Genomic DNA, 15,475 nt, shown 5'->3' with positions numbered 1-15,475 from the left:
AAGCTAGACCGTCTCCTTGGCGCAGGCCCTTGGTGGTAGCAATGGGCCCTGAACTCCATCCACCATCATCCATCGCATATGATTTCTCTTCACATGATCATTCCTACTACCCTCACCCTCACCCTAAACCAGGATGGAAAAAACTGTTATATTTTTTTAATTTATTATTTTGATTGAAGTTTTTTGTTTCGCATCTTTAGTTCACATTTGGTACGATGAGAACCTAAATTGTGAATTCAATACCCCTCGAATTGCTACACTCCATGTCCCTTCTTTAATATCTTATCTACCTTCTTCAATATCGTGTAGTAGATACCACGAATCCGATCGCAAGGCATCGATTCATTATCCCATCGAATTGATTAAATAAAAAAAAACTCGTATTCCAATATTTTTTTTCTTTTTCTTTCAATAATTAAATAATTTTCTCTGTTCAACATAATTCGAAATTTGTGTTTAATTTTAATCCTAACGACACTTTCTTTCTTCGCACCATTTTGATCGTAGATTAATCTACTATAACCATCCTGTTGCAGCAGATCTTGTTTCAAGTAAATTATTCTCTTTCTTCTTGTTGGCGTAACGGCCTATTATAGATCAAGTCTGCCTTAACTGGCTTATTCGACCTAATTTACTCGGGAGATAATTAAATTCTAGTTTCGAATATTGTTCAATGTACATTTAGAACAGATTGACCATAACTATTTGACATAGCGCTTCGACAGAGGGAGAGTGATTATATTTCTTAAGAATAAGACCAAAAAATAGATAAAAAGTGGTGTCGCAGTTCCATGAGAACGTAAACATAAGAAAAACCATTCGTATTAGTGATTCTTTTAATAAGTTATTTTATTGTTTCTTTTTATTTCTTGTTAATTTTATTTGCTTCACGGCTCTTTCATATTTCATTCCCCTTGCTTCTAGTTAATTCCTTTGCTATGTCTAGTCTCTCACTATGAAACATTCACTTGACGACGTGGGTACGTGTTGTTGAGTTGTATGTGTGTATTACAAGGTGCAAACAACTATGTATACTTCATCTGAAACTTCTTTCCCCGCCATTCTTATGCACAATCTATACATTAACGATGCACTTTTTAGTCCACCCTCACATTACGTCCTGTATTTTTTCCCACCAAAAAACCGTAAATTATTCTCATAAATGTCTATTTCGACATTTCAAGATGCTCTGTTCGTTCAATAGTATTAAGATCTGGTAGCAGTTTATATTGTTCCTTTCTCATTTGATACCCGACAGGTTTTTTTTTCATGTGTATTGTTTTGATTGATGTTGTTTTGTTTCGCACCTTTAGTTCACACTTTTTATCGACCGTTTGATTGTTTTCTTGTGTAACGGTTTGACGAGAACCTAAAATGTGAATTTAAAAAATAGATTTATATAACCAAATATATTTTAATTTTAACCAGTTTAGCATGTTGATCAACGAGTCAACAGACCTTTTCTTATGTTTTTCCACATTCGTTAACATCTGTACCTAGTTTAATTGATTGCCTATTTCCAAATCGGCAGTAACCAACTCGCCTGATAGTTCCCTGTGCATTCTCTTTTCGGCTTGAAGTGTTTTGTTTGCTTTAATATTTTGATGATTTTGTAACATCACTCGCACTTTTACACTTTGTAATATCATGTCCCAGACTATCTTAGCTTGATGATTATTGGAAACACAAACAGGAACATTCAACTGGATTCAACATTTCGCTGTTATGTATTTTTGCAATTTAAAACATTCACAATACCGCGAGCAATGTAAACAAAAACCAGACAAGTTTAAATCACTGTCAGCAATGAACAGATGTGTATGTATAATCTGTTCCAAATTGTGACACATTGGATAGCAAACATAAGTAAATTCATTAATCCTAGGCACTACTATCTGCACTTAAGTATGACAAAAACAGCCCTGCACAGACAGGATAACGACAGACAAAACAAATGTCCTAGTAAAGTACCGTCATCTTGGAAGAGTTACCGGAAGCTCGGCTACAGGAGGAATGGAAAAAAATGAAAAGTAGTATAATATCAAAAACATTCAAGTGTGCAGATCGAAGCCACTCTTTGCGAAGGTTGGATAGTTTGGAAATGAAATAATAGTATTGCAATAAACTACTCCAAAACAATCACGCCTGATGGTGCCGGAAAATATTACAAAAACGGTAAAATAACTAGAACTGGTTCGTTTAATCTAGTTTCTTGAAAGATTCATACCAGTGTGTCATGTGTTACAATCCATGCCAAATAAGTAAACATGAATTTCAATCCCAGGTCCGAATGATTCGAAACTCTATTGCTGTTTTTGTTAGCTTATTACACAATATAATACAACAATATCAAAGCCAAATGTACATAATTGATTGATGTTGATAACTGAAACATAAATAATACTATTCAATTGAACAATCAACTCCTGATAAAATTTACAAATGAAAACATATACATTGAAAGTGCTCAAACAATTATACGTACAACAAAAATTAAATAACAAAAAACGTTTTACTCAGTGGTGTTTCAAACTAAGAGGGTTAAAATATTTGAAATAATTTAACAAATTATGTGCGACTGAACTAGATACTGTGTCGTTATTCTCGAATGATTCGTTTAGAAACTCACTAAAAGGGAACACGTTTTTATACACGATTATTTTGTGGAACCAGCGATCGAATAATGTTAGTCATTCTACGGCATTTCTTTCATCAGATCATGTGAGTTGTGTTCTTATTTTCTAATTAGCAAAAAACAGTTAATATTGTCATAAACCACCGCAATGTTGTGATTTTTCTTTTGTGACCATCTCAGCTCAACCCCTACACTCTCTGTGTTTGATGTTTACAGCTTCAGCAAGCTACACAACACACACGCGTATAAACTGCGAATTGATGGGTTTCATACTTTTTATTGGGGATACACCGTAACATAGCTTTAGAATTGTCACTTAAATATTCTAATCATTTCACACCATCAGTACGTTGTTATCCTTTTCATTTATTCTTGTTACATGTTGTTCAATCTTTCTCATTAACATTGTATCGTACTATGCTCAGACAGTGCAAATAATTGTAACGAAAACAAAAAAAAAAGGGCGGCGTCAATCGTCGTCCAACCTTTGAACCTTTGTTATGGGCCACGCACAATTGAAATTATTATGGTAGGGTAGTAGTGGCCGTTAAGTTCTTAACAAAAAAATTAAAAACAAAATAGATTAACTCGAAAGTCTACACACTCTTCGTACAATCCCGGAAGGATCTTGACGGGAACACAAGAATTATTACACCGATTAAACGGCACGCTTTGAACTGGGTTAGTTCATACGACTATGACTTGCCTCCTAATAGATTTCTTTTGATTTACAACACATGAACATAGTTTCATATAGCTGCACAAGAAACAGCGTAAACGATTGAGCTTAATTTCCCTCTTTGAGACACGAACAAAAGAAAAACACGAGATACTAGTTTATCGCTTTATCCTGGGTTCACTGAAACAAAAAAACAAATCAAAGAGTAGGAATTGCTCAATACAAAGACCAACATTACAATCGCATTAAAACCAAAGACCAATGTATACATCCAATGTAGTAACACTCATTTGGTTTCCAAAATATGTTCCACATTGTTAGACGAAACAGCTTATGCTAAATTAGTATTGTTTTAAAATCGGATTTGTAAGGAAAAATTAGTCAGTGAGTCATTATACAATCACGGTAAGTTCATGCGAAACCCATGTCACCAGTGCAACAGTAGTACTGTGAAAATATACTACACATGTGTAGAACTACAAGATCAGTTCCAGAAGTGGTTTTCGTGAGCGGTTTAATTTCGCATTAATTGAATCGAAAATCATCATTATACGAAAGTTACAAGGGTTGGATTTGTGTACACTACATTGGTAAAATATGTTTTTGTTTTCTGTTTTTTACATACTAGTAACAAACGAACGATTTAGCACTAGAAAACCATTCCATCACCATCGTCACATCCACACCAATCACGCTCGTTCCGGATAGGGATAGTGGTGCTCCGTTAGCGCATTGGGACAGAACCTACCGTGTCACTTTGTCTATAAGCGTATTGATTCGCGTCTCGGAGAAACCGGGCACGAGCTTGTGGATGATTTCCTTCACAAACAGATCACTCACGCCCGGACTACTCCGTTCGGCACTCTCGAAGGCTAGCCGTAGGTCTCCCATATCGGAACCACTGTTGTAATTTCGCTGCATCTGTAACAAAGAAAGCGAGTCCTTTAAACCCTCTGTTTCGTACGCCAAAAACTAAACTATTTTACTCACTTCAGATAGAAGGGGGAAAATAATTGCCTTAAGGCATCCACTGTTTGTCGAAGTTGTCGTCGCTGACGTTCGACTCGAGCTTTTGCTGGAGTTATTATTTACATTCGTAATACTGTTGGTGCGCGAGTTGCCATTGCTGCCGGTATTGTTGTGGCTCGGAGAGTCCCGTTCGCGTCGCAAACTGCTGCTCCGCTTCTCGTTTTCATTGCCCGAGGTGCCAAGGCTGTCGGAGGCAACGATTTTTCGCTCTTTGTTTTCACGATCCTTTTCTCGATGGTCGCGATCTATTCGCTCGCGATGATCCCGATCCCGTTCACGATCACGCTCCCGCTCGCGATCGCGTTCCCGTTCACGGTCACGTTCTCGCTCACGATCCCGCTCGCGTTCCCGTTCCTTTTCACGATCTTTTTCCCATTCTGAATCACGCTCCATCCGATGATCCCGCTGTTGCCGTTCTAAGCTCGCTTCCTTCTCCTTTTGCAGCTGCAGAGCAGAGATTTGATTTTGCAACTCGCGCTCCTTACGCGAATCCACTATTATTGGGTTGGTGTTACTGTTGTTGGTGGCATTGTTGGCTGCAATCAGTGTCGAAGATGACTGATGCGATGGCGATGAGGACGTTCGTGGCTAAAACAAAAAACAAAAAGGCACGGTGTTCAGCATTTTACTCTTAAAATCATTGCAATAACTTATGCCAAATTACCTGACTTGTTTTATGCTGATTCAAATTATAATCCCTATCACGGTTCGAGCTGACTCCGCCGACGTTGCTAGTACCATTGTGTTTTACCGGTGATCCAAGCGGGTCTTCCATCACATTTTTATTAAAGTTATTAAAATTCAATCCCTTCACCGTCATTATCCACGGTTCATCGAGATCACTATCCTGTTTTGAATCCTCACTGCGAAAATAAAAAAGTGGAGCGTGGAACACATTAGGAAAAGAAACATTTTTAACTTCTTTAACAACAACAACAAAAATGGGGCGACCCGGTGGCATGATGGTAGCGGCGCCGGTCTTCACACGAACGGACCGGACCAAAATCCCATCCGGGCCAATCCTTCGTAGCAAGGACTGACTATCCGGCTACGTGGTAAAATAAGTTGATACGGCCACGCCGTTGTAACGAAAAAAAAAAACTACAACAAAAACATAGACAACTTACGAATCCGAGTTTTCCGATTCCGTTTCGCTTTCTTCGCCTTTTTGAGACTTCCATTTTTTGTACCGATCGATTAAATCGATTAGGTATGAATTTTTCTTTGCCTTCTTAATGAAAGGAAACTTTAGCAGCTCCTTCGCCGTTGGTCTCTGAAATAACACGGAAGCACAATCGATAGAATTATTGCTTTGTTTTCACTACCCATCTGGCCTCGGTTGGACTTACATTTTCTGGATCTTTATTTAGGCACGCTTCGACAAAATCTTTGAATGGCTTCGTATAGCTACCGGTTAGCTGAGGTGGATTATTCTTCGGGATGAGAAACAATACCCGCATCGGATGTAGCTCGGAGTTGGGTGGTTCCCCCTTCGCCAGCTCAATTGCGGTTATACCTAGCGACCAGATGTCGGCTTTGGAATCGTACATGGACTGCTTTATCACTTCCGGTGCCATCCAGAAGGGTGTCCCAACGAAGGTATTCCGTTTGGAAGTGGTATTAGTGAGTTGTCCAGCAACACCAAAGTCAGCTAGTTTTACGTCTCCCAGCTCGCTCAACAACACGTTCGCCGCCTTGATGTCTCTGTGTAGTTTGCGCTCGGAATGTAGATAGTCCAGACCTTTCAGTACTTCACGCAATATGATGGCGATGTGCATCTCCTCGAAGAGACCCGCTTTCATAAGGTCTAGGGCGGATCCACCTCCAAGATATTCCATGATGATCCATAGCTTGGTACCCTGCGTTGCGTTAATAAAAAAAAACACATCAATCATACGAAAATCAAGCTGTTATGTTTTTTGATCGTAATAAAAGCGGAAAAACGATAGAAAGTAATAGAAAAATGAAAATGCTGTTTTTTTACCGCGGGTATAGTATTAGTGCCTGGTTTAAGTTTCTCCAGAAAAAACGCATTTGTCTGGCTCATCGAAACGGAACCATGCATCAGACGGTACAGCGGTGTTGGATTCAGCCGCATTTACCTTACACGCCACGCATACCGTGTATCTTTCAGCCGGATGCAATTCCTCTCATTGCAAACCTATATTGCACGGTCAGGCGGAAAATTTAGTCCATTGTTCATATCTGCATATGCATCCCAAAATGATATGCAGCACTGTACGAGTGAAACATCTTTCGCTTTTCTTTGGCAATGAAAACGAAACCTCGCAATCAATTATGAAAGAGGAAAGTGGTATCGAGACACATCAAAGAGATACTATCAAACAAGCGAATGCGATCGTTTGAAACAAGCCAATTGGAGAAAATGTGTTTCAAATGGGTTAAAAAAAATGGGCAGCAGCGTGGAACCATCATAATTGTGCATGGTTTTCCACAATAGGATGGCATGTAGAACAATATTTTTGTTGAGTGAAACGCAGCTCAGTAAAAAAACACTACATTTTTGTTGAATGATAATCTGGCAATTATTCGAACCATTTTTACATCTTGTTACTACAAATTTGAACAGTAAAATTATGCGACGAATTAAATGCTATTCATCGTAAAATATGTAATAATAACCAGGTGAAATAATAATTCAGCCGTCCTGTTTCTCGAAATGTTACCACAAATATTTGCATTTGACCATACGGTGCGTGACATTGCTTTCAAATATGACGAAACAAAATAGCGTGTATAATATACTAAAGAATGTAGTTATACCGTGACATTTACGAATGCCGAAAGCTAAACCTAACGGCATACACCTTTATGCTACCCAGGTTCGTGACTGAATTTTGCATCGACCCGTTAGTGATCCAGTGTGACCAACGTTCAATCCTAAACACGTACAGTATCTACGCGTTGTATGAGTCATGTTTCTCTTTACTATCGTTCACAAATGGTCATGTGCGCGTATTATGGATTGGTTGGGGTGGATTGCACAGAACACATTGGCAAAAACGTTCCACCTCACATCGTGGCCGACTGTATCGCGATTGTGGTGCGATTTGCGGTCATTATTAAAACAAACACGCACATAGCAAACCATGTATGAAGCTGAAAGGGTCCCGTTGTGTCGTGCTGATTTAGATAAAACCGATTTCACCAACTAGACCCTCTGCATACGGAAGAAGACACTTAAAATACGCACTATGTCTACAATATTCTCACTTCAAAAGCTCGAACATTATACTACCAACGAAAGAGAGCAATGTACGACTCATGGCGCCGTGTTCTGATGATACGTACTCTTTGATAATTATGCATCTCTGTTCTAAACAGCACTCTACTCTAGCTGGTACCATGACATCAGCGACGCTCTGTTGATATTCATTCCACACCATGACAATTTTGATGACGGATTGGGATATAGATTAAGGCACAAGAAGATCTAGAACCATCGTTTGTATATTCAACAGGATTCCAAACAATTTTTGTTCTTTTTTTACCGATATAAACTTCCGTCTTTTAAAAAATCACGTTCTACTTATGTTTTATTTACATCATTATACATAAATGTAAAACAGAAAAAGCATCTAAAACACACATTTAGGTACTAGTCTTTGAAAGATTGGTTATCTTTGAGAAATTATGTTACAATCGTTGAAGTGAAATGTTGACGCTTACAATTCGCTCACAATCACATTTTTTGTGCATTTCTTCTATTTATACACCAAAACCTGATCAAATTATCGTTAACCATAGGCCAAAATAGATAAAAAGATTAAGAAACGCTGGGCTTTGATTCTGATGTAATTAGCATTAAATTTCGTTGCTGTAGTATAACATAACACATTGATTATAATAATTATGATAATGATTTGATTTGATGATTTTTATAATTTGTCACAAGTTTAATTTCTGTTGGACTCATGTACAGATATGTCTAAAACATCAATGGTAGCGTTTATGCAAATGCTTGTACTCACCAAAATTAAAAAAATAAATAAATTAGCAAACTCAAAAGCATATATCCGTGAGGCAAAACGACATTTTTTGTCAATGAATTTTGAATGCTAATTGTCATGCCCAGATGTGAGGATTGTGTATTTGTTTACCGTTCCGTTAGACTACTTGACTCGAGAAGACGGATATAGTATTGCATACGGATGTTACGAGTGTTTGGTGAGTAAAACCAAAGGCTTCTTGCCATAAGACGGATGAACAGTGACGGTTAGTTCATATATGGCATACAACTGATTAGATCACTATCACAAGAGTGACGTCATCCATATTGCTCAGCAGGTTGTATAAGGTAGGGTCGTACCATGACTTCACGACTATTGATTTGACTATTGACGTCGACAGGGGAAATTTTAAAAGCGTGTAACAATTTAAATAACCAATTACTCTTTAAATAAACTTCAATGTATTACGAATATTAACGTACCTTAAGATATGATCCGAAGTATTTGGTGACAAACGGCGAGTCACATTGTGATAGCACCATAATTTCCTGCTGAATGTCCTCGATTTCATCTTCAGCTTCTTCGAGATCGATGATCTTGATTGCGACCACCTATTTTAAATCACGGATAAATTATAAACAAGAAAATAAAATAATTAAATAGAATAGATGCGTTGAATGGAAAGAAAGATGAAGGATCTTTACAACAAAGACTTATGGTCAAATCATCATGTGTGCATATCCGAACACCTGGATGTGTGTGTGTCGTGCAAACTAATGTGTTTCATTTTAGAAAAGAATTTTGATGACACAGTATTTAGAGAAATATAAATCTGTCTCGCTGAGAGCTGGCACTAGTACACGAAACTTAATACTTTAAATTCGATTCGAATACTAGCGTGCAGGTAATTTCTTATCTGCACTGCTGAGGACAAGTACAAATGGTGGAATGACATTTGTCACCGATAAACTATCACTAGACACAGACACTCCAGCTTCGTTCGATGGCCTGGGACGGCTGGGAGGAAGGATCTTTTGTGAGTTCTTCTTCCATTCTTACCTGTTGTGTCCGGTTGTCAACACCCTTAAATACTTCACCGAAGGATCCTTTACCGATACGCTCCTGTTTTGTGAAGATAAGCTCCGGGTCGACTTTCTGTAGAAGTGAAGAAAAGGAAATAGGATATTAGTACCGTTGTCAATATACTCAGACTCTAGACTAGATAGCAGCGACCCACTTAGCCACGCTCATACAAATGGGTACGATGTCTGTTAGCGAGTAACCACCATCGTTTGCAAGAATAGCTACAGGGCTCCTAGGCAAACAATAACGAAACGAAACAAGCATTGTTCATAGTGCAATCCTTCTCCCCCGGTACAAGAATTAGTGAATGATTTAATTAAAAAGTTTCAATTAAAAGTTGATTCGTTTAAATGTCAAGCTATAAGACCATCGCACGAACCGGACATCGCACGAACCGGACATCCTCAATTTGCACAAACTTGCCGACAATACGGTACAGTGTTTACTACTGGTACAATAAATCCAAAAGAAAATTGTACATATACTCAAAATGCTTGCTTGGAAAAGGTTTAAAATTATAACTTTATCGAAAGAGCTTTTATCATATAATGTTGGTTAACGTCAAACTATGACATTGGTAATCATTCGTACAATTGATCAATCAATGAAACGTTCAATTGATTGCGCAGTCTCAACTCATGTTTATGATTTATATTTCAAAGCAAGTTAGTTCACTGCGTCTTACATAATTTAAGATATTCAACTAAACAATCTATCAAACTATGTATTCTAAATTAAACCGTAGCTGAATCCGCTATGTTGTATAACTCACTGGTCGCACAATTCAGTGAAATCGCTGTGAACGACGTACGGTCAGACATTGACTCAAGAATTAAAGTTTATTTTCATTGAATGAATTGGTAATCCAACCGTCCTGAAAGGCGAATAAGAACCCATTTCTCACGTCGGTAAAGTTAAGTGGTTAGCAAAGTAATCGATTTTGGCATTTGTGCTATTTCGGGCCCATCACCTACAAATGGCATTAAGAATCGAGAATGACGTCACATTTTTTGCATTCCGCCTTCTTCATAGGCTAGGAAATCGCAAGAAAACCAATGCTTATGACTCGCCACTTTCTAACGCAATGCTCAAAAATGCATTAAAGCTTGTGCCTAGTTTAGTAAGAAGGAAAGACAGAATGTAGGAGTTCAACAATGCAATATTCCATCCATACCCACCCTATGCGCCCTCTTTCCATCCATACACGTCAACTGAAGTTGTGCATCATCGCAAGCTTTTAGAAGCAAGAAATTGCCAACAAGAAAATGGGTACGGAAAAATGAAAGTTAAATTACCTCTAATGGGTGTACGACCGTGGCTTTTTGATCGACTACACATTATTAAGTCACGTTGTCTCCTTTTTGCCTTTCGTCAGAAGTTAGATACTCGAGTGCATCGAAATGGATGACGCTAGGAACGGATCAGAGATTTATTTTACATAAAGCAAGCGAGAGGAGGTATGTGGTTTTCGGAACAGTCTACGCTCCTCTGCCTAGCCCAGCACTATTGGCTCGAGAGAGGTATACAGAAATTAAACTGAACGGAGTTTTAACTGGAAAACAAAACAATAGAGCCTCATAAAGGCACTGTTTGCTAGGGAGTGGTTTGCCGTACGCTGCGTGCTTTACATATGCTTCCTTTTCGTGACACTCGCCACAGCTGATCTGACACGAGCGACGGTGCGGTTACGGAGGCATACAATTACCATCGCTCGTAGGCCTTTCCTAGTACACTACCGCCTTCGAAATTGCACAAGAAATCATACTTGGTGCGGGCATGACATCTTGGTTACGTTTATTTGCCATTGAACAGTGTTTCTTCCATTTCGACCAGTATGTGCTGATTCATACCCAGCGTTTAATCCGTTCCGTGCTGTATAGCATAACTTATGTGTGTCAGCAGGCCAGGTTAGGTAATTGGTATTGGAAGTAGACGGAAGGAGGGTCGACACGAGACGAGTAGATGACCAGAAATCAAGTCATGGCGACGCATTCACGCGAGCCCTTTCACTGTTCAAGGTTTTGTCCAACGGTACACACTAAGGATAACGATCAAATTGCTTATTGTATGAAGCATTGGACGCTTACTTTTGTAACTCAACGAAAGAAGCAGTTTTGTGCAAACTGAACTTCATACCATTTTTTTTATTTGAATCCAAATTTCGTATTTCCTATGTCGATCTTTGAACAATGGGAACAACAAATATATTGCTCAGTTATGAAAAGGTTTCATACAAATAAACCCAATCAATTAAACACGACGTTCAAAAAATCTATTTAAAACATCCCACAATTGTCGTGTGTATCTTGATCGCGTTTCACTCCCGCACTTATAGGTGGCAAAAACAAACGTTTCACTATCTTATCATGTGTCACTAGCAAGCCACCAATTACATTACAAATTCACTGTAGTGGTGCTAAAGACACGTTTAGCGCGTTATGTTCCGAACATGATAAAATGCTACCAACGATACCATCGGAATGCAAGTGACGTTTTCATAGGTGCCTTATCTTGTCCATTCGCAGGCAGGAATCACGGATGGATGGGCTCTCGTTTGCCGTTGCCTTGGAGCTCTTTTTATAATGATTTCCTTTATCTCAAAGTTCTACCAAACTAGTAGAATCAATTTGTAGATTGACCTTTAAAAAGATTGATGTTGTGTCTCCGCAATTTTCGGAATGTAGTTTTGTCCTCACATCAATCAACAATTAAGCAACCAATTCGGTTAATGAGCTACAATTTTACGCTGCTATGCCGCATGAACTAAAACTAACAAAAACCAATTTTAAATTCGACGTGGTTTTGTTGGAAGAAATGTTTCTCAAGTATAAATTTGATTAATTAAATTTTAATTGCTCTTTTGGGCCGTCTACGTAGTACAATGTGGTGCGCATAGCAATATCAACTCTAAAAAAGGGTATATCTAATATAATCCATTTCCGGAAGAAACAGAATGCTCAATAGTATAGTATCAAACAAAAACATAGGTTAACTGTTTAATAAGACAGACGCTTTTCTTTAACAATATTTGTGAGCAAAACGTTCAAGTAACGTTGTTTTCACGTATCGAAATCCAAATTTCCGTTGGAAAACATCCCATCGCTCGAATATTAAGCGGTGCGGCGGCTCTATAGCGATTAGCAGCAATGCTTCCGAATCGGAACTCAATCGTAAAAGCACGGATCCATGCGAATGATTTTCCGTTCCAATCGGATTCGTGGCATTCGATGCAGCTGCCGCTGGTAGCGTATTACTTTGAGATTTGTAAGATAAGTACATAGTACCTAGGCCATAGCAGGAAGGGAGTGCTCACACTAAGCACGAATCGAAAAATAATGCAAAGAGCGAAATAATGATGAAATCTTCCGTTAGCATAATGTTCGCCGAGAAAGAAACACGAAATGGAAAATCACAACTTTCGATACACCCTGATCCCGACAAAAACAAATCGCCATCCCCGCTTCTCCTCGATTTGCTACGCCTCTGCCAATGCAGATTGTCGGCGATGGGCGTTAGGTTTTCCATCCCACCTGAAAGGGAAAGGCCCATAAGGCGAGCCGAAAAGTGAAATCAGTCGTGTTTAGAGTTTCGCGTTTTTAGACAATATTAGACATAATTCCTTGCGCTCGGTAAGGAAAGTTTACCGACTTCAATCCACGAGTGACCAGCTCTCAGAGAGGCAAAGCAGGCAAAGGATGCACAGCACCGGCAAAAGGAAAGCATCGATAAATGCGAGTGCAAAACGAAGCCAAAAAAAACCCAAAAAAATGCGCCTAATGTTTTTAGAGAAAAGTCCAATTAAAATCATTTCGTTCGCATACAAGCTGGCAAAACGTTTAACACATTTCGATGTTGCTTCACTTTTGCCGCCCGTAATGGGTGAGTTAAAAAGTATCGGAAAATTATACAGTTTAAAAGAAGCATTAATATAGATCACTAATTACTACCCTTTATGAAGAGGGTAGGACCAGAGAGTCTACGGAAAAAGGTAAAGTTTGATATGAGCAAGTAAAAAAACACGACTTCCCTTACAATCCCGCTGTTTTGCGTGATATATGTTGCATAATTTAAACGAACGACGGCGTAGGTACGCAAACCTTACTGAACTGACAAAAGGGCAGATAAATGTTTTGAGGATTTGGTTTTACATTGCCGGCGATGAAACGTGGTTGCCGTGAAGGTCTCATGACTTTCGATTCTGCCAATTCCATCGACTTTTCTGTGTGCGGTTGTCCCCACTCTACAAATGAGCACAGTTTTCGTCTATGAGAATACCATTTTACCAATACCACAACTGCCGAAAAGGTTACGGTTGCAACAAATCAATCTATCAGCTGAGGGAATCGATTCAATGCAGCTTCTAGATGTTATTCTCTAATAAAAAACAGAAGATCGATTGTAATAACTGAGCAGGATAGATAAATAAAACTTAAAATTGGTTGATTTTTTTAATATTTTTTGACTAGCTTTGGTGATATATTTAATACACTATTACCAACAGTTATTACCATATGTAAAGAATAGCTTAGTAACTGTTGTTTTGGTTGCAAATTTTGCATTTTGCTTGAATGACCCACAGAACCCGGTCATTTATTCAATTTATAATCACATATAGTCCACACTTTTAAAGAGTCTTTGTCTTTGCTCTGTGTCGTTGGTAGCATGTAGTTGCGCCACTGAGCACACCAACCTCAAGATCCAATTAACCAAGATGAAACCTTACAACTCACCAGTTCTTCCGGTTGCTGTAAAAGAGCACGACCTCCACCGACGCCTTCACTAGCGTGACCTACAGGTGATCGCGGTCCCATACCATGCTGGCTGTTGTTGTGGATCACCAACGGAGGTGGCGACCGTCCGCTGCCATTACGCGTTTGGTGTGGCACAAAGTTCGGTGGTAGCGAGTGTAACTGCGGACTACTGCTGCTTCCATTGTGATGCCCGTTGCTAAGCTCGTACATCGATAGGGGACGCGGAGGCTTCAGTCCATGATGGCCCGCCGGATGATGGGGCTGCTGTTGCTGGTGGAGGTGATGGGAATGATGGTTGTGGTGCGGATGATGGTACCCATTGCCATTGTAGCTGGCACTCGAGATCTCCGGAAAGGAGGGCGCCTGCGAGAGGGGCTTCACGTCGTAGTGTTGATAGCGGTTGCCACCACCGTCTACGCCTCTGCCTCCACCATTCCTTTCACTCACACCGTTCTGAGACGTTGGATGAGGCAGACTGTAGGAATTCCGGTATCCCGGTTGATTCCAGTGGGGATTACTGGGTAGAGTTGAGGCCGTACCGTTGCCGGGACCGCCGTACATCGGTGTCGGTTGATGATGATGAAGAGTGTTCGGACCGTGTTGCATCGCTGCAACACCAATGTCCCTCCACATCTTGCGCGCACGTTCCTCGTCGCGCTTCATATGCACGGCAATGCTGTGCCCTCTGCTCGGCTCGAACACTTTCGCGCTTTCGTACGTGCTCTGATTGCTCAGGATCGTGTGCTCATGATCGTGTGCTCCAACTACACGGTTCGGTTGACTCTTTCAACCACGATGCAATTCTCTCAAAACAAAGATGCGTTCATCGGAATTTGTAAGGCACTTTAAGCTGCAGCATGCTAGCTCGTTCGAGACACTGCCACTGCAATGATTTGTGATACGTTTGTAACCTGAACCTTTGACACTTCTCGTTGGCACTTTGCTTGTACCTATGTACATACGGTACACCTGTTGCATGTGTAAAAAGCGTTGAGGTAGTTACTTTTCACTTCACTGATTCGTCTTCAAGAGCCCTTGAGGTCTTTGGTATGTCATTACAGAAATGTCAGCTAACTTTACGCACCGTTTCACTGATTAGATTAGGGGGAAAATACCGTTAGATTACTCGAAGCGTGTTAAGTGGACGAAGCATAGTGAAATATGAACCCTCTAGCAAGCTTTAGAATTGTTTTGCCCTCTTCAGCCCCTGGTTGACTGATGTAAAGTGGGATTCGTCGGGATTTTGAACGGGGTTACATTAAGTTCCAAAGCAGAAAGTAGATTCGTTTAGACAAACATGACTTCTGGTATAACATATCACGTAATA

General features: G+C 39.6%; 1 protein-coding gene across 1 annotated transcript; it reads right to left on the bottom strand.

Annotated features, from left to right (window-relative positions):
* Positions 1-1,959: 1,959 nt before the first annotated feature.
* On the bottom strand, positions 1,960-14,811 carry LOC128711437 (germinal center kinase 1). The gene is made up of 9 exons (XM_053806314.1): positions 14,128-14,811; positions 9,374-9,469; positions 8,797-8,925; positions 5,693-6,202; positions 5,471-5,616; positions 5,008-5,206; positions 4,305-4,931; positions 4,063-4,235; positions 1,960-2,002 (listed from the first exon to the last, which is right to left on the bottom strand). The coding sequence occupies exons 1-9, from the start codon at positions 14,809-14,811 to the stop codon at positions 1,960-1,962; spliced, it is 2,607 nt and encodes an 868-aa protein (XP_053662289.1).
* Positions 14,812-15,475: the final 664 nt, after the last annotated feature.

Source organism: Anopheles marshallii, chromosome 3, assembly GCF_943734725.1.
Source record: "Anopheles marshallii chromosome 3, idAnoMarsDA_429_01, whole genome shotgun sequence".
Lineage (NCBI taxonomy): Eukaryota > Metazoa > Arthropoda > Insecta > Diptera > Culicidae > Anopheles > Anopheles marshallii.
The sequence above is the reverse complement of the archived record's forward strand: the minus strand, read 5'-3'. Positions and strand labels throughout refer to the sequence as shown.